At 42.3% G+C, this 24828-nt stretch overlaps 1 protein-coding gene across 1 annotated transcript; it reads right to left on the reverse strand.

The window, feature by feature from the left end:
* Positions 1–9676: 9676 nt before the first annotated feature.
* On the reverse strand, positions 9677–24670 carry LYVE1 (lymphatic vessel endothelial hyaluronan receptor 1). Its single transcript, XM_010829339.1, has 6 exons — positions 24375–24670; positions 19311–19482; positions 19065–19204; positions 12810–13115; positions 11620–11698; positions 9677–11081 (listed from the first exon to the last, which is right to left on the reverse strand). The coding sequence occupies exons 1-6, from the start codon at positions 24457–24459 to the stop codon at positions 10895–10897; spliced, it is 969 nt and encodes a 322-aa protein (XP_010827641.1). The 5' UTR covers positions 24460–24670; the 3' UTR covers positions 9677–10894.
* Between the last annotated feature and the right edge of the window lie 158 nt (positions 24671–24828).

Consider the following 24828-nt stretch of genomic DNA (forward strand, 5'->3'; position numbering starts at 1 on the left):
ATCAATTCTTCGGCACTCAGCTTTCTTCACAGTCCAACTCTCACATCCATACATGACTACTGGAAAAACCATAGCCTTGACTAGATGGACCTTTGTTGGCAAAGTAATGTCTCTGCTTTTCAATATGCTATCTAGGTTGGTCATAACTTTTCTTCCAAGGAGTAAGCATCTTTTAATTTCATGGCTGCAGTCACCATCTGCAGTGATTTTAGAGCCCCCCAAAATAAAGTCTGACACTGTCTCCACTGTTTCCCCATCTATTTCCCATGAAGTGATGGGGCCAGATGCCATGATCTTCATTTTCTGAATGTTGAGCTTTAAGCCAACTTTTTCACTCTCCTCTTTCACCTTCATCAAGAGGCTTTTGAGTTCCTCTTCACTTTCTGCCATAAGGGTGGTGTCATTTGCATATCTGAGGTTATTGATATTTCTCCCGGCAATCTTGATTCTAGCTTGTGCTTCTTTCAGCCCAGCATTTCTCATGATGTACTCTGCATAGAAGTTAAATAAGCAGGGTGACAATATACCGCCTTGACGTACTCCTTTTCCTATTTGGAACCAGTCTGTTGTTCCACGTCCACTTCTAACTGTTGCTTCCTGACCTGCATACGAGTTTCTCAAGAGGCAGGTCAGGTGGGCATTTAGCGTGGGCGGCTGCGACCAGCGTGAGGGGCTACCCCATGTCCGGGGTCAGGAGCAGAAGCCGGGAGGACCCCATGCCCAAGAGGAGACGGCCAAGAGGAGTTACCCCACGTCCGAGGTCAGGGGCAGCAGCTGAGAGGAGCTACCCTGCATCCGAGGTCAGGGGCTACAGCCGAGAGGAGCTACCCTATGTCTGAGGCCAGGGGCGGCGGACGGGAGGAGCAACCCCATCTCCAAGGAGCAGTGGCTTCGAGGGCACAGGAGGGCCTAGAGGAGCTATTCCATGTTCACTCATTATTAGAGAAATGCAAATCAAAAGTACAATGAGATACCACCTCATACCCGTCAGAATGGCCATCATCAAAAAGTCTACAAACAATAAATGCTGGGGAGGGTGTGGAGAAAAGGGAACCTTCTTGCATTGCTGGTAGGAATGTAAACTGATACAGCCACTGTGGAAGACAGTATGGAGATTCCTTAAAAAAGTAGGCATAAAACTACTGTATGACTCAGCAGTCCCACTACTAGGCATACATCCTGAGGAAATCAAAATTGAAAAAGACACGTGTACCCCCATGTTCATTGCAGCACTATTTACAATAGCTACAAGATGGAAACAACCTAGATGTCAATTGGCAGATGAATGGGTAAAGCTGTGGTACATATACACAATGGAATATTACTCAGCCATAAAAAGGAGCACACTTGAGTCAGTTCTAATGAAGTGGATGAACCTAGAGCCTATTATACAGGGTGAAGTAAGAGAAATATAAATACCATATATTAATGCATATATATATATATACATATATCTAGAAAGATGGTACTGATGAATTTATTTAGAGAACAGACCTATGGGCATGGGGGGAGGGGAGGACGGAGAGGGTGAGATGTATAGAGAGAGTAACATGAAAACTTACAATGCCATATGTAAAATAGATGGCCAATGGGAATTTGCTCTATGACGCAGGGAACTCAAACAGGGGCTCTGTAACAATCCAGAAGGGTGGAATGGGGAGGGAAATGGGACGGAAGTTTGGGAGGAGTACCTAAGGCTGATTCTTGTTGATGTTTTACAGAAAAGAACAAAATTCTGTAAAGCAATTGTCCTTCAGTTAACAAATGAATAAAAATTTTAAAAAAGCACCATAGATTTCAAAGACTAAAATAGAAAATCTAGAGAGGAGCCACCTTTTGCTAATATTTATTGGTCTTGTAGTTGCTGAGGGAGCTCAACTTTCTTTAACTTGACCACTGTCCAAAACACACTGCAGTTTCCCTGCTAAAATAAATATGAATATGAGATTACTCATAAAGGTGAGTCAATGCACAACTCATAAAGTTCAAGTATTATAGTCTTTATGTATTCTTCTGGCTTGTTCACAACTGCATTCTGTACCAAGAGAGTCATCAGGAAGAACAATATTTGGATGGTCAGGAACAATCGGCCCTGTAATAGATGATCTTCAGCCTTGATACAGAGAGTTGGATAAAGATATTGACTTGGAGCTCATGAAATCTGAAGGTGTATGCAATGTGGTCATTCAGCATTTACTAAGAGCCAGCCATGTATGTGCTAATATATATGGTATCCTTAAGTCCAGGCACAGAACTCCTAAAATAGCCTAAGTGATAAAAGCACCTACTAGGAACATCTTTTGTTCTAATATTTGTGTTTTGACCCTGTATCCTGACACAGAGTTCCTAAATCTCTTGGAATCTTTTCTCTGGGTGGTAGAAGTGTCTTTTCTTCTAATGACATGACTTGGTAAGCTTCTAGATGGTGGGTGATCACCAGAAAGACCAAGTCATGAATAGAAGCTTGAAACTGTTCAGTCTCACTCCTTATCATCCCGAGAGGAATTGGAAATGGATTTAATGAGTGATCATGCTTATGTGATGAAGCCTCTATAAAAATCCCCGCAGGAACTTCCCTGGTGGCCCAGTGGTTAAGAATCTGCCTGCCAATGCAGGGGTGGTGTTGCTGGTAGACATGGATTCAATCCCTGGTCTGGAAAATAAGATCGCACATGCCACATGGCAACTAAGCTCTGGCGTCACAACTATTCAAGCCCATGCACTGCCGAGAGCCAGTGCCCCACAACAAGAGAAGCCACCTCAATGAGAAGCCCCTACACTGGAACTAGAGAGTAACCCCCACTCCCTGCAACTAGAGAAAGCCGGAGTGCAGCAGTGAAGAGCCCATGTGCAGCAGTGCAGATCCAGCACTGCCAAAAGAGCCACCCCAAAGTACGGGGTTCAGAGAGCTTCCAGGTTGTGATGCATAGGTGCTGGGAGATTGGCGTACCTGGAGAAGGCACGGGAGCTCTGCACCCCTTCCCACATACCTTGTCCTGTGCATCTCCTCCTTGTTCTGTGCTTCTGTATCCTTTATCATCTCTCTTTAAATAGACTGGTAAGCAGTAAACTGTTTTCCTGCACTCTGTGAGCCGTTCTAGTAAATTAATCAAATCTGAGGAGCAGGTTCTGGGAACCTCTGTTCTATAGCCAATGGTTCAGAAGCAAGGGCTTCCCTAGTAGCTCAGTTGGTAAAAAATCTACCTGCAATGCAGGAGACCTGGGTTCGATCTCTGGGTCGGGAAGATCCCCTGGAGAAGGGAATGGCAACCCACTCCAGTACTCTTGCCTGGAGAATTCCATGGATAGCAGACCTGGTGGGCTACTGTCCATGGGATCGCAAAGAGTCGGACACGACTGTGCGACTGACTTTCCTTTCCTTTCCTGTCAGAAGCATGGGTGACAACCAGACTTTGATTGGTGTCTGAAGTGGGAAGGAGGGACAGGCTTTTGGAACTGAACCCTTAACCAGAGGGATCTGACGCTATCTCCAGGTGGACTTTGTCAGAATTGAATTAATGTCCTTCCCAGGTGGAGCTAGTGGTAAGGGACCTGCCTGCCAATGCAGAAGAGGGAAGAGACGTGGGTTCAACCCCTGCATTGGGAAGATCCCCTGGAGGAGGAAATGGCAACCCACTCCAGTATTCTTGCCTGGAGAATCCCAAAGACAGAGCAGCCTGGAGGGCTACAGCCCATAGGGTGGCAAAGAGTCAGACACGACTTTGCACGCACGCATGATACCTAGCTGGTATCCCAGAGAATTGCTTGTTGTGGGGAAAACCTCACACATATGTGACGACAGAAGTGTTGTGAGTGTGGCAATAGTATGAGAGTAAAGGAAAGACACGCAGTTTTTCTAACACAAGTAAGAATGATACCATGTCGCATAAGCTAACAGACATACAAACAAATTGCAAAGAGAAAGAATGACAAGAATGACTAATGTTTGTGGGAGGCAGCCTTCTAAAAAGACTCCCAGTGATCCCTCACCTCCTGGTATTCATTGTTTATGTTATTTAGTCGCTAAGTCATGTGTGACTCTTTTGCGACCCCAGGGACTGTAGCTCACCAGGCTCCTCTGTCCATGGGATTTCCCAGGCAAGAATAATAACGTGGGTTGCCGTTTCCTTCTTCAGGGCATCTTCCCCCACCCCAGGGATTGAACCTGCATCTCCTGCATTGGCAAGCAGATTCTTTACCACTTAGCCACCGGGGAACTACCTTGGTGCATTCATGCCTTGGCATAATCCCTTCCTCTTAAGTATGAGCTGGACATAGTAATTTACTTATAGTGAATAGAATATATAAAAGTAATGGGATATCACCTCCAAGATCAGGTGTAAAAGATGATTTCCATCTTGCTAGCATACTCTCTGACTCTTCAACCTTGCTGGCTGTGATGAAGCAAGTTGCCATTTTGTGAGCTTATCCCAATAGTGAGTTCCATGTGGGAAAGTACGGTGGTTAGCCTTTGGCAGATAGCAAACAAGGAACTAAATCCTGCCAACAACCACATGAATAAACTTGAAAGTGATTCTGCCCCTAGAGGAGCTCTGAGAAGAACACAGCCCTAGCTGACACTGTAGCTCTGAGAGAGCCCTGAAGCAAAGGACCCAGTTGGCCATGCCCAGACTGCCGACAGACAACAACTCTAGATAACAATTGTTGCTACAAGTCATTAAGGTTAGGCTTAATACTTTGGCCACGTGATGTGAAGAACCAGCTCATTGGAACAGACCCTGATGCTGGGAGAGATTAAAGGCAGGAGGAGAAGGGGATGACAGAAGATGAGATGGTTGGATGGCATCACCAATTCGATGGACTTAAGTCTGAGCAAACTCCAGGAGACAGTAAAGGACAGGGAGGCCCGGCCTGCTACAATCCATAGGGTCACAAAGAGTCAGACGTGACTGAGCAACTGAACAATAACAACAACAAGGTTAGGGGTAATTTGTTATGCAGCAACAGATAACAAATACAATTGGGAAAAAAGCAAAGGTATTTGAAACAGAAGGAACAGCACTTGCAAAGATGAGAGGTCATGACACTAATTACATTCCAGAATAGCAAATATTCTTGCAGTTACATCATGAAGGATTCTTGCAGAAATGACTGGAGAAGAGGTTTGAGATAAGGATTGAAGCCAAACTGTAAAATGTGTTCAAGAATCATTTGTATCAGTCAGCGTGTCCTCACAGCAAACAGAAATCTCTCCAATTGTTTTAAACAGGAAAACCTTAACATAGGGAATTAGGTATTGTTGGAAGGACTTAGAACCTAAGTGTGAAAGCTACAACTGTAGCTGCTTCCCACCACCCATAAAGTTAGGTTAGCTTCTGGAACTTTGCCGCAGAAAAGCCACGATCCACAGTCATGCTTGCCTGTAGCCAATTGCTGAAGTTGTGCAAAGCTGGTCTCTCCCTCCTTCTGCCTTCTAGCTCCTGGATCATTGTATAGTCCCAGAAAGTAAGGAAGTGACCAATAAAAGCACAATTACGGGAGTAGGCCAAAGGGACACAGGAGCAGATGAAAAAGTTCCTAATGGTCAAAACTGGAGCAATTTGAGAAAAAAAAGAAATGAAATAGTACCAGAGTTTTCCTAAGTGGTGCTAGTGGTAAAGAACCTGCATGCCATTGAAGGAGACTTAAGAGACATGAGTTCGATCCCTGAGTTGGGAAGATCCCCTGGAATAGGAAATGGCAACCCACTCCAATGTTTGATGGTACCCCACTCCAGTACTCTTGCCTGGAGAGTCCCATGGACAGAGGAGCCTGGTAGGCTGCAGTCCATGGGGTCGTGAAGAGTAGGACACGACTGAGTGACTTCACTTTCACTTTTCATTTTCATGCATTGGAGAAGCTCTTGCCTGGAGAATCCCAGGGACGGGGGAGCCTGATGGACTGCCATCTATGGGGTCGCACAGAGTCGGACATGACTGAAGCGACTTAGCAGCAGCAGCAGAAAATCCTAAGGACAGAAGAGCCTGTCCTTTGTCCATAGGTGGGCTACAGTTTATAGGGTCACAAAGAGTCGGACATGACCAAAGCGACTAAGCATGCACACTCGCAAGCTTGTGAATAGTATTGGATTATACTAAAGTAATAAATATTCATTAGTCCATATTGATAGAAATAAGCTACTGAATAAATTAAGGAGATTATTAAGTCAGTATCCTGTGCAAGAGAATTACAAGTAACTTATGTAGACATTTTACTTCCAAGGAGGCAGAACATAACTCCCCTACTTAAGTATGGGCTATGTATTGTGACCTCTTTCCAAAGAGCACAGTGTAGAAAGGGGAAAAGAAGGCTCTCGGCTGATTTCAGTATTTTAAAAATTCTCTGAGGTAAAACCTGACCTTGCATATAGACTGTTATGGGGTAAGCAACTAAATTTTATTTGCACTGAACTAGGAGATTGATGGAGAAGGAAATGGCACCCCACTCCAGTACTCTTGCCTGGAAAATCCCATGGACGGAGGAGACTGGTAGGCTTCAGTCCATGGGGTCACAAAGAGTCGGACTTGACTGAGCGACTTCCCTTTCACTTTTCACTTTCATGCATTGGAGAAGGAAATGGCAACCCACTCCAGTGTTCTTGCCTGGAGAATCCTAGGGATGGGGGAGCCTGGTGGGCTGCTGTCTATGGGGTCACACAGAGTCGGACACGATGAAGTGACTTAGCAGTAGCAGCAGCAGCAGCAGGAGATTGAACGGACAAATAATTGCTTTTTTTCCTGTTTGGATACCTAAACCTTTTCTTTTCAGTGTGTGAGTGACTCTTCCATTCCTTAGGAAGAGTTTATTTATTTGCATATTATTATTATTGTCTTTAGAAATTTGTTCTCCCCCAGAGCTTTGGGTACTAGCTAAAGGTCTAGAGAAGTACAATAAAATGTAAAAATGTAGCATTCTTTGGCTTGAAAGTCAATATGGTTCAATTCTGTTCAAGCCAATGGATATTTAGAAACTCCCACTACATGCAAACATGTGCTGGATCTCAAGCCATCTGCTTTACTCCAGTTTTCTACATTTGGAAATCAGCTTGTCTTCATTGGACCGACATTGGCGTGTTAATATCTGACAGTTGGCCTGGACTTCATAAGCATGCAGTATTACAGAGGACTCCTTCCCAAGACAGAGTAACTTTGTCCAAAGGAGTGCATCTATAGTATTTGAGCCTGTGAGACATGCTTGGAGAAGTCATTTCTGGGCAGGGAAATCCTTTGTATCACCTGCAAATGTAATCACATGGCCATCTACCAGCCTCTTTCTAAAACTGGCTTTGGTAGGCTGGTCTGTAGGTCTGACATGGGATGCCCCCTCACATTCTTCCAATTTCTCTTTGTTCAGTGGAGAATAAAGAGAATCTGACTAGGAAAGAGGAAACTTCTAGACCAGGATCTACTTCTAGTTGGTTGTGACACTGGGCTCCATTTTTTTTTTTTTTTTAAACTATGAAAACAGAGTTTAGAGAAGCTTATTTTGAGCCCTTCTGAGTCTTACATTTTCTGATTCTATGAACTGAATCAGGTAAGTCTTTGCTGAGGTCAGTATCTGCCTCAAGGAAGGAGCAGTTCTCAAAGTCTTTTAATGCTTCTCTTTTCCCCTTGTTATTGCAATGGATTTTAAGAAAAATTCCCTCAAGTTGGGACAGGAATCCCAAGTCATTTTTCTTATTTCACCTCTGTGTTTTTTGGCAAGTGACTGATTTCAACCTTGCATACTGGAATGGTTTACATCCCTACGTTGTCATTTGCAAGGGGTGTCCATTGTTGTAGGGGAAGGAGTGTGGGCTCTGTGGTCTTTCTGACCTGGAATTGAACCCTACCTTCACCACTTAACTAGGCCTGTGATCTCAGAAAAGTGACTAAACTCCTTTGAAAATCCAACTTTCTAATAATAAGAAATGACAGTAATAATCCTTCTCAGGGAAGATGTGGCAATTAAATAGAACAACATGAGAAAATGACTGTCACTTAGTAGGTGCTCAGTAAATGATAGTTTCCTCCCTTCCTCCCTCCCTCCCTTCTTTCTTTTCTTATTTCCTTTCTTCCATAAAGATGGAAGTTACACATTTTCATCAGTATTTTTGCAATTGACATTTGGACTAGCAGTTATATGTGGCTGGGTAGAGTTTTAGTCTCTCCTCCTCCCTCCTCCTGAGTAGGGCATACTGCTACTGCTAAGTCGCTTCAGTCGTGTCCGACTCTGTGCGACCCCACAGACGGCAGCCCACCAGGCTCCCCCATCCCTGGGATTCTCCAGGCAAGAACACTGGAGTGGGTTGCCATTTCCTTCTCCAATGCATGAAAGTGAAAAGTGAAAGTGAGTAGGGCATAGTCTTGTCTAAATTAATACAAGATCCTGTACGGTAGATGGGCCCTGGTGGCTCAGTGGTAAAGAATCCACCTGCCAAGCAGGAGATGAGGGTCCCTGGGTCGAGAAGATTTGATCCCTGGGTTGAGCAGATTCCCTGGAGAAGGAAATGGCAACCCACTCTAGTATTGTTGCCTGGGAAATCCCATGGATAGAGGAGCCTGGTGGCTATAGTCCATGAGATTGCAAAGAGTTGGACACGACTTAGAAACTAAAACAACAAGTGTGGTAGGTACTCATGGATGGAAGACCTAGTGTAGAAGAGCTGATTATTTTCCAGCTAAACCCCACAGATGGAAGGCCCCCACTGAGGCTTTTCTCCCCTTTTCTTATTCACCTCTTGTGAACTGGTTGAGGCTGATTAAGCTTTGTTGTTGTTGTTTATTCACTAAGTCGTGTCTGACTCTTCATGACCCCATGGACTACAGCCCGCCAGGTTCCTCTGTCCAAGGGATTTCCCAGGCAGGAATACTGGAGTGGGTTGCCATGCCCTTCTCCATGATTAAGCTTAAGGACTGACAAATCAGGGTTTTAAATTCGTAGACCTCAGGGCCAGCCAGGCATGTTGTCAAAGAATGAAATGGACTGGGTGTGAAAAACAAAAAGGCAACAGTACTATAAGATTCATAGGAAATGGCACCTTTACTTTGGTGTGAGGTTGCAGTCAGGAATGGTGAGGACTGCGGTGAGGTGCAGAGAGCATCGTCCACTTAAGGGGGCAGCCGCAGCTCAGGATCAGCAACTATGAGGCAGTAAGCATTCTCTAGTTCCACATCTTGCCAGTTTTCAAGGGAACAGAAGTATAAGCATGAAATCTCTTGATGTTGAATTCTTGGCAATTAAACCTAATTTTAAGAGAATACTCTGTGGGGCAACCATAAAAGACTATGCCAACAGGTTATGGTCTCTGAGCTGAAAGGATCATGGAATTGTGGGGTTACTGATGAGGGGAAGAAGACATTAGCAGTCTAAGAGAGAAAGACTGTAGAGAGAGAGAGAGAAAGTTAGAGACACAGGACAAAGGAGAGGTCCTGAATCCCCAATTTCCTGTAAACTCTGAAACATATTGGAATGTAGGACCTGAATACTACCTGAATACTAAGTAAAAGACTAATTTATGTGTGTATAATTGACCTACTGAAAATAAGCTCATCTGAAGCAAGTAAAGTCCCACATGGTGACGTAGGTTCTATTGGCTTTGCTTATTTCAACAACCAAAGTTGTTTACTTTTGCAAACAACAGGTTACTTCATTGCATGGAAGGTATAAGGTGTCAGTGTAAATAAGAGAGCAAAGAAACTTTATAAATGTTTTTATTTTTTCAGTACAATTATTCCTGCACCTCCCAGGCTTATTTTGCTGGAAGAAGGAGAGCTAGCGATACATTTGGTAGTGACATCTAAAAAGCATATAGAGGTAATGATGTATTTTTCAGGTATGTTAATAATAAATTAAGGCTTAATGGTTGCCATATTAATGAGAAAATAATGAGTAGGTTAGTATACGAAAGAAATAATTGGGTTTTGGAAGTAGACAAGCTGGGATATTAACAGTGAAAAAATTATCTTCATATATTCTACTATATGAAAATTTTGATGAATAATATTCAATTATAGAATGTAAGGACTTGCACAGCACCTGACATTCAGCAAATGTTTATTATTTACTGCTTTTTAACACAGTGATTTTATTCACTAATAATTTCTGTAATTTGGATTAAAATAGAAATTTGTAAGAGTTTTTTTTGGGGGGGCAGGTTCTTGTAACAGTATATTCTTCTAGAGAAACTAGCAGCAGCTCAAGAGAGAAAAGTAAGTCTGTGTAGCTTCTGATAAGTGATTTCAATTCAAATTATTCAGAGATGAACATTTGCTCTGACTGTATTTATAGTCCCTACTGACAAATGCTCCCAACATCCCCAGCCTCGTTCTTTTTCTCTATTTATTTTGGCTTTACAGAGATTAGGTCTCACATTATGGGAATCTATGTCTTTTAGTTGCTAAATTTTTCTTCCTTCTTTCACTCTTGCCTGGCTCAGAAGAACTTGCCAGGTGGTAAAAGTGTTTCCTTTCCAGAGCTGAAGAAAGGATCTGGGCTGTAGAGTCAATCAATAGACAAAGCCTTGATCTCAATGGTTTCTTGACTCTCAACTGACCTATTCCCAGGCAGCATAAAGGCCACTTGACAAACATGTTCTGCATAGCGGTTTAGGTCCTGGTGTTTTGCACAAGCTCCTTTCTCCCACTGGGATATTATTAGGACATCACCAGGCTAGAAAGGTTGTAGGAAGCTTTGGAGGTAGGAGGGTAGGATCCAGAAAGGACTGCAGTAAGAAAAAGGGAATTTCCTTTGGTGTACTCCGGAGTTGAAAGGTAGCCCTGAGTTGAGTCTAGTCAGGAACCAAGGGTAAACTTGCTTGCTTGGTTCTCTGGTCCTTTGAGGCTCCCCGTCTGGGACCAGGATGTGTATCAGGAAGGAAATAAGCCTGAGGTGTGTCCTCTCGTTTCTTGCTCATCTAAACTTCAGCTTCCAGGCATCGCACTGTGGTTTTGGGTGGACTCTTGGGCTCCTCTGGCATTTTATTCATTTTCTTTGATTCCTCATTAGGGTTGCTATCATCGGCCTTCTCCTCTTTTACTACTTTAGTTTCTATCATTTCCTTCTGCTGGTTCTTATTTGTAAAAGGGAATGCCTTCACATACCTGTGGGCATAAACACAAAATTAAAATGAGACTTCTATATAACACATAGAACAACAGATGATACTTTGTAAAGACCTACACTGGCAGAGTACACTGGGTTCCTCTATTTCAGAGAGATGCCAACACATGCATGCATGCTCAAATACCCCCACCCATCCTGACCTGAATGGATTCATTTAGATGGGATGGTAGGTTCACAGGCCAAACTTTAGCCTGGTCTCAAAACCCTCTCATCAAAAGCAAAGAATTGAAAATCAAATAAAGCATATCCATTTCCTCCTAGATGCCAGTCTTTTCATTTCTTGATATTCAAAGGGACAGCCATTGAGCTAAATCTTCAAGCCGGATAACACGCATGTGCTGAAACAGTAGGGAAGTTTGGGTGGTAGGGAGGACAAATGAGGTGGGGAGGAACATGTACAGTGTATGAGCACTGCCATCTCCATTTGGGAAAGGGAAATGCTAATGGCAACCTGGATAAACATGAGATACAGATGCGACAAAAATGATGAGACCGACCATCTGCCAACAACCCCACCTTTTGACGTAGCAAACTGCGAGGCCAGCTGCCGCAGCAAAGAAGAGGAGCGCAAGCACCAGCAGGGCAGTGGGAACACCTGGGGAGACAGAGACAGGGCTTGTCGGTCCTTCACACAGACATTGCTGTGGGCTGGTCTTCTCACGACGCATCCTTACACATGATGGAGACCACAGAGCAGGGGAAGAGCCTCCTCTGTGACCACACAGGGGCCACACAGGGTGTTAGGCCCACATATACTTCTTTCTTTCTTGCCTATAGAATCCTTAGTCTTGTCTCTCACATTCTCTGCTCGTTAGTTGCAATATGACAGAGTCCGTTTCCTGTCTGTGGCCTTGAAGATGATTAGTTTGGAGCAAATTAAGTGCAAGATCCTTCCTTTTAAATAGGAAGACCAACTTACTGGTCATAGGCATTTAAGGTGTCTGGATATATTTTTAAAAATTCTGCATGTGAATAGATAGTAATTTATTCTGAAAAGTCTTTATATTTTAAAAGTGAATCTATCTTATTTTATTTTTTTAAATGTAGATTTTTATTACATATCATTCTTGTACATGTATAAGAAGAAAAATAATTAGTTAAGATCCCCCTAAAACTTCTTCATACTTGGAGTCCATTTGTTTTTCTCAAAATCATTGATATCTGGATATCTCATACAATACAATTCTATGAAAACTTAGGGGATATATATACTGCTTAGAAAAGTGTTTTGCTGTTGTCACTAGAATTTTATTCCAAGCTACTGAAAAGTGAATCTATTTTAGATTCATGGTGGTGGTGGTTTCACTAAGTTGTGTTCGACTCTTTGCGACCCCATGGACTTTAGCTCCTCAGGCTCCTCTGTCCATGGAATTTTCCAGGCAAGAATACTGAAGTGGGTTACCATTTCCTTCACCATGGGATCTTCCTGACCCAGGAATCAAATTTGCATCTCCTGCAATGCAGACAGATTCTCTATTGCTGAGTCACCAGGGATTCCCTTTAGACTCATGATGTTTAGTTTAATCATTAAGGTTCTCTAGAGACCTCAAGTTCTGTGACTATATGAAATTTGAATTTGCATCAAGCTTTTATTTGCATTAGTATTTGTCAGGTCCTGAGTGCCCAATCTGGATACAGCCTAGTTTCTATGTATTGTCTGTTAAATGCACACACACACACGCACAATACAGACAGAAAGTTTTTACCTCCAAACCCAACAGCTTCATTCTTGAAGGCTGGTCTATTTTGAATATCTGATTCTCTTTCTGTAGCTACGGCGCTAGTGTCCATAAAAGCTTCTGTTATGCAAATTAATTTTCTTTTCCGTGGAGTAGACGTGGAAGCCAGAGGGGGAGCCACAGTCGTTGTAACATAGTCAGGACCATCAGTAGACAATTCTGAGTGTGTACTGTCACTGACCAACATTTTTGTTGTGTATGTTGCAGTTTCAGTGTTGAATAAGGGATCATCGGTGGTGATAATTTCTGGAAGGCAGGAGTTAATCCAAATATCTGTCCAGGGAAGGAAAAGTAAAATAAGAAGTATGTATTGAAATAGCCTCCTAAGTGATCTGTCTGCCTCTAATCTTACTTTCCTCCATTCTCTTCATACTGTAACTGGAATGGTCTTACAAAAATGTGAATCTAATCATATCACTTTCTTCTTTAGAATCCTTCCCTCACTATACTGCACAGCCTATGAAGTCCTTCATGACCTGGATCCTGCTGACATGGCCTGCCTCACTTGATTGGTCTTTCTCTCATTCCCCTTGCCATAATGGAGTTCCTTCAGTTCTTTGATGTGCTTTCTCTCACATTCAAGTCTTTGACCAGGATACTTTCTTCACCTGTAAGAAGCCCCTTTTTATTAAGCTTTCCTTGTCCTTCAGGTCTCGAACTGACTACCTCTTTCTTAGACAGACGTGAAGGCCAGTCTGAATCCCTCGACTTGCAGTCTTGTACCTCCTGGTATTTCCTTTGTCATGATTCTCATTATACTGCTCCCCATTGGACCATGAGCTCCCTGGAACAGGACTCCTGTCTGTCTTGGTCATCATGGTCTGTGCACTATGCCTGGCACATAGTATATGCTCAATATCTGATGATTAAAGGAAGGAAGGAAATATGAAATGAAGAAAGGAGTAGATGGGGAGGCCAAACATACATACATGACACCACTTCAGGACAAAGATCTACTAAAACCAGATTGTTCCGTGTTTGTTGAAAAAAAAAAAATGTTTTTAAAGGAGGTGGGGGACAGAGGAGGGATGTTGGTTTTCTCTCCAATCTGTTGAATGTGGTAGAGAGGAAACTAGCATTTGATGAATATCTTACTCTTGAGTCAACCATGGTACTTCATTTACAATTTTATAAAACCCTCATTTGTACAAGAGAAACTGAAATTCAGAGAAATTGAACACCTTGCCCAAAGTCATGTAGCCAGTAAGTGTTAGAGCCATGCAATATATTCCAACATGCATTTGTATCTCTTTTAAATCCCTAGTTATTTGTGAGAGTGGGTAGCATCGGCTGGAATGTTAGCCATAAAGGAAAAGTTATTCTATTATTTTTTAAAATTAAGTAAAAATTACCAACCAAGTCTGTGGTGAATGTGAAAAAACGTTTTGACTCCACCAGTGCTTTATACTGTTCTTTTTACTCTGAAAAGACCTCTATTCAAATAGGCATCATCCTTGACCTCTGCCCTGGACTTTGGAAGGCAGCTTTGCTCACCACTATACCACTAATGCTGCCCTGGACGTTTAGCTACATTTTCTATTCTTGAGCACGTGCTAAATTCTTCCTTCAAAAAATGAACATTTTTAAATATCAGGGGGAAAAGCATACTGAACACGACATATGTACTTGGAACTGAGAATACAGAATCAAATAAGGGGGGATTCCTGTTTCCTGGAAAAGTATTTTGATGAGAGTAGGGGGAGATAACTGGGGATTCACAGATGAGATGGTATGAACAGCATGTGGAGGGTTAATGTGCTCACTCAACAAATATTTAATAAGCTCCAACTCTGTGCTAGGCAATAGGGACATAGTGCAAATAAGACAAAGTGCTTACTCATAAGGGGCTTATATGTTACTGGAAAGAAGGATATAGATAATAAAAAAGCACAAAATAAGCCAGAAATTTCAGAAGAGGATAATTAAACAGAATCAAACCGGAAGAGGCAGAAATGGGAATAGATACTTTGGATAAGGTGATAAGAGTAAGTCTCCTTGGGGAGATGATACTTAAGTTGGAACCTGAATGATAAAAGTAGTGAGTCATTGAAGATCTCGGACAACAGCATTCTAAGTAAAGAGAACAGTTCAAAGGCCAGAAAGTGAATAATCTGGGCATGTTTGATGATAAAAAGGCCAGTACGGCCGGGATTGAGCTCCAGCTCCTCTAATATGGAAGAGGATATCCCAGTCAGTCAAAAGGGCGTGACCCAAGATTCCAGGAATTTGCACGTGTAGGCATGTCAGAAAATGAGAGGGCACGCAGTGTGGCTGGCGCGCAGGTGTGCCTATGTTGGGAGCGTGAAAGCCCGCAAGGAGGAGATGAGACTGACAAGATAGGTGGGAGGGTATTAAAACTGCCGTGGTAAAGAATTTGGAATTTGTTCTGTAGGAGAACTCTTCAACTGGAGTCAGCAAACTTTCCAACTGATAGAAGTTCTCGTCTACACCCAGTTTTATGTGAAAAAAGTCTTCATAGTTCACATTAGGTTCTCAGATGGGAAGCCACCCAAAGCTCTGGAGCAGAGGAGGCTCTGTGTGGAGGATGAAATAGAGATGAGAGAGTAAACATGGTCATTGTTACTTAACTTTCAGGAGCCAACAAAGAGGTTACTGCAACTGTACAGAAATAGGAGAATCCAGAGTACCTGGAATTCTAGAACTTACATTTTAGAGATGCTGGCAAGAGAAACAGTTTTCAACTCTGACTGCAGCTTAGAATCATCTGGGGAACTCTGAAAACATATTCATGTGAAGGACCCACCCTGGGCCTGGAATGTTACTGTCATGTGGTAATCACCAGGAAAGGTGACGACGAAGTCACCCAAGGCCCAGGATTTAAATCCTAGCTCTGTCCCTCAGTGACTGTTGACATAGCAGAGCACACTTTAGGCATAAGTTACTTCTCCTGGAAAGCAGTAGTGGTACCCTCGTGTGATTTCACCGAGGAGTGGTGAGACAGTAAGTGTGTAGAGCCCAGCATAATCTATGACATGATCTGTAAGATCTATAAGAATTGGTTTCCTTTGACTCCCTGTTCATTAAGGCAAGAAGGCTGCCACGTTGAGGGAGCAGCAGCAAGCTGGCTCCTTACCAGTTGAGGGTACAGTGTGTCTCACCCGGAAGTGATAGGACCTGGGTCTTCTTCCCTCCAAGCAGTAAATATAGTTTCTCTAGAATATGCCAAATTCTTCAATAGATTATTAAACACAGTGTAGTTGGCGTACAAGAGGAAAGATTAGGAATCGGGGGTACAGAAAGTCTTCCTGAAGAAGGAAGTCTTTATGCAGACTTGAATAAAGAATACAAGTCAGTCAGGTGATGAGTGGATAAGCATTGTGGCAGAGGGGACAGCATGAAACACATGATACCTGCCAAGCATTAAGAGCACGCTGGTCTGATTCCCAAAGCTCACAAAGGCAGCAGTGAGAGGACAGCCTTTGGAGTCAGGTTTCAGGTTACTCTGATCCTCAGAGCCTGTCAGATAGCAATAAAAAAGAAAGCTACGAAAACAAAGAAGCATGAGATAAATCCAGGTCAGTGTAAGATGGGCTAGGGTAACTCTGATCCTCACAAAGATGGCAAACAGAAGCAAGTGAACCTAATTTATTTTAAAAGGGTAGCAAATTTTCTCAAGTCACTTTTATATATAATTCTCTGACAGTACATTCTCAGAGAGATACCTTCTGAGGACTAAAAGAACTGCAAATGAACTGCAAATTCCATTCAGTAGGTTTATTATCTTAATAATGTTGTCTTTATAATTTTGAAAATATTATAGGATAAGAAAATTATTCATATTATTTATTGAAAACAATAATTTTCCATGTAAGAGGAAAAAGATGCCAGTGTATATACATACACACATATATATTCCTAGTTGCCCACTGAAAAGGGCTGAGAAGTAATGAAAATGAGAGTATTAATTAGAACAACTTGCATGCAGATTTTGGTTTCTAATTAACCTTCCCCATTAAAAAGGTCTCTTGGAGAAATAGCTATAAATGGCTGATTCCATGTCTAGGATAAAGGAAGTACAAAGTGACATGTTATTATGACAGAAAGCAATGACTTGCTCAAATACTAATGGGATGAAGGACACAAAAGTCAAGTAGCAGGGGTTTCCACTTGCCAAATGTGGGATAATTTGAGCATCAAAAAGAATAAAGTAATAAGAATTCTAAAATTGATGACAACATATTGAACACACAGACTAAGTAATGCTATGCATCTATGTGATTATAATATTAGTACTATATGAATTATAGTATTAGGGGGAGAGAGAAGATGTGCGTGTGTATGTGTGTGTGTGAAAGACAGAGATTCTTCTTTATCAAAGAATGCCAGCTAATAGATGTAGAAGGAAGAATGTATTTAGAAAATTAACATTTTGTAGCCCTGCATATAACTGATTCCAGCAAGGATCATCAATGTCTGCTTGAACTATTAGGTAAAATATCACTGGGGGTATGCATGGTGCCAAAATATCACACTAGAGGTTCCTTCCTCATTGCCAAAGGGAAAACAAATCTGAGTTCATTAGGGAGGTCCAGCAGTCACCATCTTATTCAGATGATGAAAGTTAGCATGTTAATAGTGGGATATACCGACATTCAGTGCCTTTTGTTGGGATATGATCTAAAGTACACAATATCTAACCTATCAAGTATTTTTGCCCAAACTAGTAGCTGTGTGTCTAATCAAGCCTCTATACTTAACTCTAAGTATATAGAAAGCATAGAGAATGGAAGTATAAGTTAAATGAAACCACGAGGGAACACGCAAACCTGAGTCATCTCCCTGGACTTCTTTTCGTTTAGTCCAGAGGACTGGGTGTTTGTTTATCACACTGACAGCTGGCAGGAAGGGCGGGCATTTGAAAGGCCAGGCCATCTGACAGATGTGCATTGGCTGTCATATAAGCAGGCAAAGAAACCACCAATTCCCCAGCCAAAAGCGATAGTGGATGAGGTGGGGAGAAGAGGATCGTGAAAAGAGTTTGTAAAAAGCTTGTGTTCTAGTCTTTACATAGCTGGAAGCTCACTGTAAGAATTTGAACAAGACAGACCTCCATTCTGAGCTATAGTCATTTCATCTGCGAAGTAAGGGAAGTGAAAAGTCTCGAGACTTTTTGAGGCCAAGGCCCCATAGTTCATAGAATTGCTTGGATCTAATTGCTGCCTTTGGGCAACAGAACAGTGCTGGTGCAATGTTACCTCCTGGATCTTAGAGAATGACCACTGAGCTCCTGACCTTTAGAAGGTCAGATTTATGAGTATGTGTGAAAAGTAATAAAAGAGACAGAGGTTCTTATGAAAAGTGGAGAACAAGTGTTTAGTCAAAAGCTTTCTGAGAAGTTACTTGGGTAAGGCACTTGGGCTAAGGCAGCCAAGGTTTTCCAACAAGGTTAAAGGGATGACCATGAGCAAATCAGTTCTATTTTATAGCTTCAATTCCTTCCTTCATAAAATGAAAATTGGGTCTTGTTCTTAAAAACATCTAATGTAGCATTTGAAATTCCACTCCTGTAAAGGAATGTGGGAGAAATGAAGGAGATCTGCGTGTGAGTCTTCATAGTAAGGAAATCTTAGACAAATGTACTTACGTCCTCTAACCTAAGCTTTTTCATTTGCAAAATAGGGATGATAAAGCATACCTCCTATGGACATTGTCAAGGTTTAGTGAGATAAATTAGTATACTGCTTTGTCCATGGGTGTTTCCTTCCCTTCTTCCTGTTTATCTTATGGGATGAGAGGAGAGGATGGAGCCTCTAGGGGTACCCTCTCCCTATATTGCGAATCTGTCATATTTCCCCTAAATTTTTCCTCTGAGGGGGACACTGCCACCTCTAGCCTTGTCAAAGAGGCAGTCTTGGGAGGATTCAATGGCCATCACCGAGATTGCTTCTGCTGCTGCTCAGGCTTACTCTTCTTAGACTGGTCATGGTGGTGGTGGTTTAGTCGCTAAGTCATGTCCAACTCTTGTGACCCCATGGACTGTAGCCTGCCAGGCTCCTCTGTCCATGGGATTTCCCAGGAAAAAATACTGGAGTGAGTTGCCATTTCCTTTGCCAGGGGCTCTTCCCAACCTTGGGATCAAATCCACGTATCCTGCTTTGCAGGCAGATTCTTTACCTCTGAGCCACCAGAGAAGTCCTGGTTATAGAGCTATTGAAATCCAGACACAACACACCGCGTGGAGAGACCGCATGTCTAACTCACCAGATGAGTTGTGGCAGTAGGACCTGTGCCTACTGCTGAGTGAACTTCTCCAAATCACGACGCCTACCCCACTCTTCCCACACTTGGGGTTGGAGATAATTCGAGGGATGACCACGAACTGATTTTTAACCCATCCATAGCTGTAACAGAATACACATGAATTGAATGGATACACAGATCTCTTGCTGCTGAGCAAGAACACAGAGCCAACAAAGCTCCCACCATGTTTGTGAGTCTGTTTCTCACCTGCAAGTCTCAAAGCCAAATTTCCGTGCTTCTTCAACCTGGTCTTGGCTGGCCAAAGTGAGTCCCACGAGCCTACAGGCCTCCTGGGCTTCTGTGAAATTCAGAAGCGGCTGTGTCTTTTTGGTCACTAGGGTGACCCCCATGATTCTGCATGGTCCCAAGATGGAAAGTTCTGCAAAGGAATCACAAAGCCCCTCAGCGTGCTGCTGTCCTTGTCTCAGCCCTCGGGCTCTCCCTTGATTAGAGCCTCACTGTCAACACAGCAGCTGGGATTGGAGCTCAGAAATAAGAAGACCCAGATAAGGCAGGTAGGTGCTAGCCTGGAAACATGCTGTACCTCTCACCGGGTACAAGTCCATCCCCCCTCACTGAGTTCAGGTGCCTTGTTCATTACATGGAGACTTTGGCTCCTAGTTCCTGGGCAAGTCTAGGGGATGCAGCTGCTGCAAACCTTTTTGGAGTCTATAAAATGAGGGGTCTGAGACTGAGAAAGATGAAATCCAGGGCTCTGCGTAAACACGATAGCAATACTCCCAACTAATGTGGGTTGGAGACAGCACTATTTCTGAGATGGGCTGAAAAATGTTGTACTTGTTATAATGGAATGTGAACTTTCTCAGTCCCAGGTCGTCTCTGACCATTGGGGGGCAGGCTTACGCAGAAATTCCTGGAGGAGTCAGATAGTAAAGCTTGCATGGCAGAGAAACTAAATAAAGGAAGTGGAGTTTTAGAGTCAGACCTGGATTCGAATTCTAGATTGCTTGTCAGCTCTGTGAATTTAGGCTGGTTACTTCACCTGTTTGAGCCTCAGTTTCCATATTTAGAAAACTGAAAGAACAACAGTATCTACTGTACAAAGTGGTGGTGGTTTAGTCACTAACTTATGTCCGACTCTTGTGACCCCCTTGACTGTAGCCCACTAGGCTCCTCTGTCCATGGGATTCTCCAGGCAAGAATGCTGGAATGGGTTACCATTTCCTTCTCCAGGGGATCTTCCCAACCCTGGAATCAAACCTGGGTCTCCTGGATTACAGGCAGATCCTTTACCAACTGAGCTACCAGAGAAGCCCACAGCATAGGGTAATGAAAAGTTAAATGAGTTAATTCAAGTAAAAGTGCTTAGCACAGTGCCTGTCACATAGTAGGTGCTCAATAAATAATAACAGAGTTTCATTATATCATCTTCAAAGCACTTTAGTTTTAGTTTGCTAACGATTGATCTCCCCGGGTAGGCTGAGGCAGTTGAACAGTTAATATGTGAATAATATCTTACTCAAAATCTAATGAATCCGAGAGTTGTGTTGATCCCTTCTCTCTGGATTCTGGGATTCATAGACCTGTATGAAGTTGCAAAGTTGCATTGCATTCAGGTATTTTATTCCTACTGGGCTTCACCCTCGAAAGTTCACGAAAGGGCATTTCCTGAGTAATTGCTTAAACACAGATCTGTGCATTGGATACCTGGTCAAATGTTTGACCACTGTCTTAGTTGGTGTTTAAAGGAAGTTTCTTCTTGCAAACATGCAAAGAGCATTTCTAAGTACTCCAGGCGACCTCGTTGTGGAGCAGAGGACTGGGGGAAAGGAAATTAATAAGATGTATGGCATTTGTGGATAACCTTATTTGCTTCCAGACTCTGCTCTTAACAAAAGAGAGACTAGAGAGCCAACACCCTTATGAGTGTTTGTGACAGAACAGCTTCTTATGACTGTGTTCACTAATGCTAATACCTACACCAACACTGATATTAATACTAATGCCAGTGTTAATTCCAGCTTCTATCATCTGTATACGACACTCTGTGCCAAACCCTGACTCTTCTGACAGAAAATTGAAGTTCAGGGAGATAAGCAACTTTCCCAACCCAAGGATATAGAGCATCTGGGTGGAAGTTTGGAGGCACAAATCCAACCATGACTGATATGAAAACCTCAGGACTTAACCAGTGCCGGGAGCCGGCGAGAGACATTCCATTCGTGACACGAGCCTCAGGAGTCCCCCTGGATATTCTCGAGCATCTACCCCCAAAAAACCAGAGTCTGCCTACTTTATTGCTTTGTGCTCTCACCTCTGACTTTACTGGGGGCTGTCCCCTACTACCATCTCACTCTCTCTGACAAAGAGTTAACTTACAGCTCCAATTAATAAAAGTTCCTGGGCAACTAGGAGTGTTTAAATCCAAACCCCTCAGATGGCTCTCTAACTCGCCTGACAAGTTTACCCGGACTCCTGCAGCTATGCATACGATTGTTTACAGTCTCCCAGCCTCAAGAGTCACAGGAAGCTTAAGATATTCAAATAGCTTAGAGCCTCTCAGAGAGTTAGAAACTGTCAGAATAAAACTAGTAAAAGATTTCATTGATGAGCCAATGCTTGTTGCCAAGTTTCCACATCCCCTGAATTGTATCCTTGAATGTGTATTAATTAATATAGTTGGTATGTAGAAAAAAAGGTAGTGGCCTTGATGTTAGTAACTTTAGACCCTTAAGGTAATAAATTCTTTCCTTTGTTGTAAACCCATTACACATCCGCCCTATAGGAATGCAATTTTATCTTCGGAAGATGGCGCCAAACCTTAAAATAATTACTCTTAAGAAAATAAGTCTTACGGTTGATAAGTCTTTGTCAAGAGTCATAAAATGTTAATAGGCCTTCTGGCCAGAAGATGATGTAAATCACCTAAACCATTTGTATACGATAAAAATTTGCAGGAAAGAAACCCTGGTTTTTGATAAAGATCAAAAACTGCTGACTTTGCATCCCCTATTATCCTCTATGTGTAACTTAGGATATAAAAGCCCCTGTTGAAAATAAAGCTACGGGCCTTGCTCGCCAAAGCTTGGTCTCCCCATGTCATTCTTCCCCTTAACTTCCAGCTGAGTCTCCATCTGGAGCGCGGATATCCTCTGTGACCATTTATTTGCCTGGGCTTCTAAGACCCACTGGAGAAGGTGTCTAAGGTGGGGCACCTTCCGCTATTTGAGAGGGCACCTGTGGCCTCCGTGGTCAGAGCTAACCTGGTGTCACGGGTTATATTGATTTTCCGCGTAAACCAAGCTACTCAGCTTCTTTTCTCCACTGAATTTTCCTACTGAGATATCCTCATTCTATTACTTTTTATATCTTTGATAAATAAATAAATAAATAGGTCGCTGAAGCCGTCTCTCCTTCAAATACCCTGGATCAGCCGGGGCTGGACCCCGGCAAACCAGGACACTGTTCTGCTTCTCACTGTGCAATGAGGGGAAGATACACACACACAGAGCTAGAACTGAACTCTTGCAACACACCATTTGTCCTGGAATTTGGCTCATTTAACTCATAAGCTTGCTTATAGCAGCGTCTTTGGGAATACTTATAGAGAAGGTATGTTAATTACACTGTACAGTGGTCTTGATGCTTTCTCATCATACATCATTTTTACTCTAAATATTGTTGTTATAAGTAACGACAGACCTATTCTGGGCAATAAACCTAGCTTTGACCATTTCTTCTCTTGTTAATTGGCTGTGTAACCTTGGGGAAGCTAGTGTTCTCAGCTGTAAAAGGGGGATGGTTACATCTTTACAGAATATTTGTCAGAATTGTTAAATATATAACTTGTACCTAGTGGAGGCTGGGTGCATAAGTGGGCAGTTGACAAAGATTTGTAGATTTTATGCTTTCCCATGTAAGGACAAAAACAGGGAGCTGGAACCTAAAGGATCCTCCAGTAACCCCTTCCTTAAGCTTTCTTAGAAAATTACAAGTGTAGTAGAAAGAGTATATACCTAGGAATCAGACAGAGCTGAATTCAGACCCAAGCTCTATTATTTACTGCTTTTATGACATTAGGCAAGTTGCTTGGCCTCACTGCCCCAGTTCCTTCATCTATAAAATGTATTCTTAAGAAATATATATGCATACATTTCTTTTATATATTTTTTACATACTGTATATACAATATATAAAAATAGGCCCTCAAAAATACTAGTGCCCATTCCCATCCATTTACCTTCATCAAGCCCCTCCTCCCTAATCATGGCTCTGGACAACTTTCAGTTGTTTACAAATTTTAATTTCCTTAGGAAAATTTTGTCATTATTGAGGATGGTCTGAAGAGTGTGATGAATCAGGGTCAAAGAAAAATTTCCATAATAGTTTGAATATTAATGGCAGTAGTTTGGGGAAAAGTGAAGAGTCTCCCCAGGGGGATGTCAAATAAGTTTGTTACTTTCAAACTTATTTGAAAGTAACATATTCTGGCATTTGAAAAAAAAAATCAGTCCTATAACTCTAACCTTTATAAAATGGAATGCAACAATATCTAAATTAAGTCTGGATGTCTGTTCCCAACATATTTTATACTTCAGAGCATCTCCCAATAGAGGAACACATAATTTTCCTTTTAAAGTGCTCATATTTTCATTTGCCCAGAGCTGTAATGAGTGATTTGTGGTCACATTTTTATTTATTTTTTGCCTACAGTGCAGAGTGAAGTTACCAGTTAGGCATCTCAAAAGCCCAGAAATCATTTAAGACATTCTTTTGGTAGGAAGCTGATAGCTAATTTTCAAACCTGTATTTTTTTCAGGTTTTTTTTTTCAGTTAATTTGCTGTTTACTGCATATTAAAAATGTATGTATCCCATGATAGTGTAGTAAAACTAAAATTAAAACAATCACATTGACACTTCCAAAGACATAAAACAGGCCAATATTCTGTGAAAGTTAACCATTTCCCAGGCTTCATGATTGCTTAAAATTTTTCACAATCATTCTTTGCTCCTTCAATTAAGCACTTTTAAAATCAAGTGATCTCTCTTCATTGTGTTAAAATATTTTTATTAAAAATATCCCATAGCCAAAAATAAAAGTCAAGATAACATAAAGGTAAGTGAGAATCATTTTGGTGAAGCTGACAATATGGTGAAAACATTTCTGCCAGAACACTCCTGCCAATGAGATCTTCTGTTGACACTGAGGGCCACCCCCACCCCAGAAATTCAATCAAGAACTTAGTAGACTTAGGACAATATGCAGCATCTTGCTTTGCCTCAGGCTGGCCATCTAGTAAGAAACCTACCTTCTGAGCGGAGAGAGCCTTGGACCAGGAGCCTTGTGGTCCAGATGGAGGCAAGAAGCAACCCCAGGCTGAAGAACTTGGCCATTGTGCCAGCACCTTCAGAGCCAGAGAAGCAGGTCAGATGAGCACTGGTAGTATCAAAGGCAGACAATAATCACCAGTGGATGGAGACTTCTGGAAATATGTGGGGCCCCCACTGCTCTGCTTCATAACCGAGACATCCGGATTTCCCTGCTTTCAAGCTTCTGACTTGTCAAGGTCACTAGGGGGAAATGAGTGACGTCCTTGAAAGCCCAGGCTGTACTTTGTGGAAGGCTTTCTGGAAAATTTAGCTAATGCTGACTCAGAAAACACACGAATGAGGAAGGCAGATAGCACAGGGCGAACTGCTGGAGGTTTCCCCAATTCTCATATCCCCTGCCACCACCCATGTCCCCCACCAGCTCAGTTCCTA

The sequence above is a fragment of the Bison bison genome, unplaced genomic scaffold (assembly GCF_000754665.1).
Source record: "Bison bison bison isolate TAMUID 2011002044 unplaced genomic scaffold, Bison_UMD1.0 scf7180017864503, whole genome shotgun sequence".
In the NCBI taxonomy this organism is placed as follows: domain Eukaryota; kingdom Metazoa; phylum Chordata; class Mammalia; order Artiodactyla; family Bovidae; genus Bison; species Bison bison.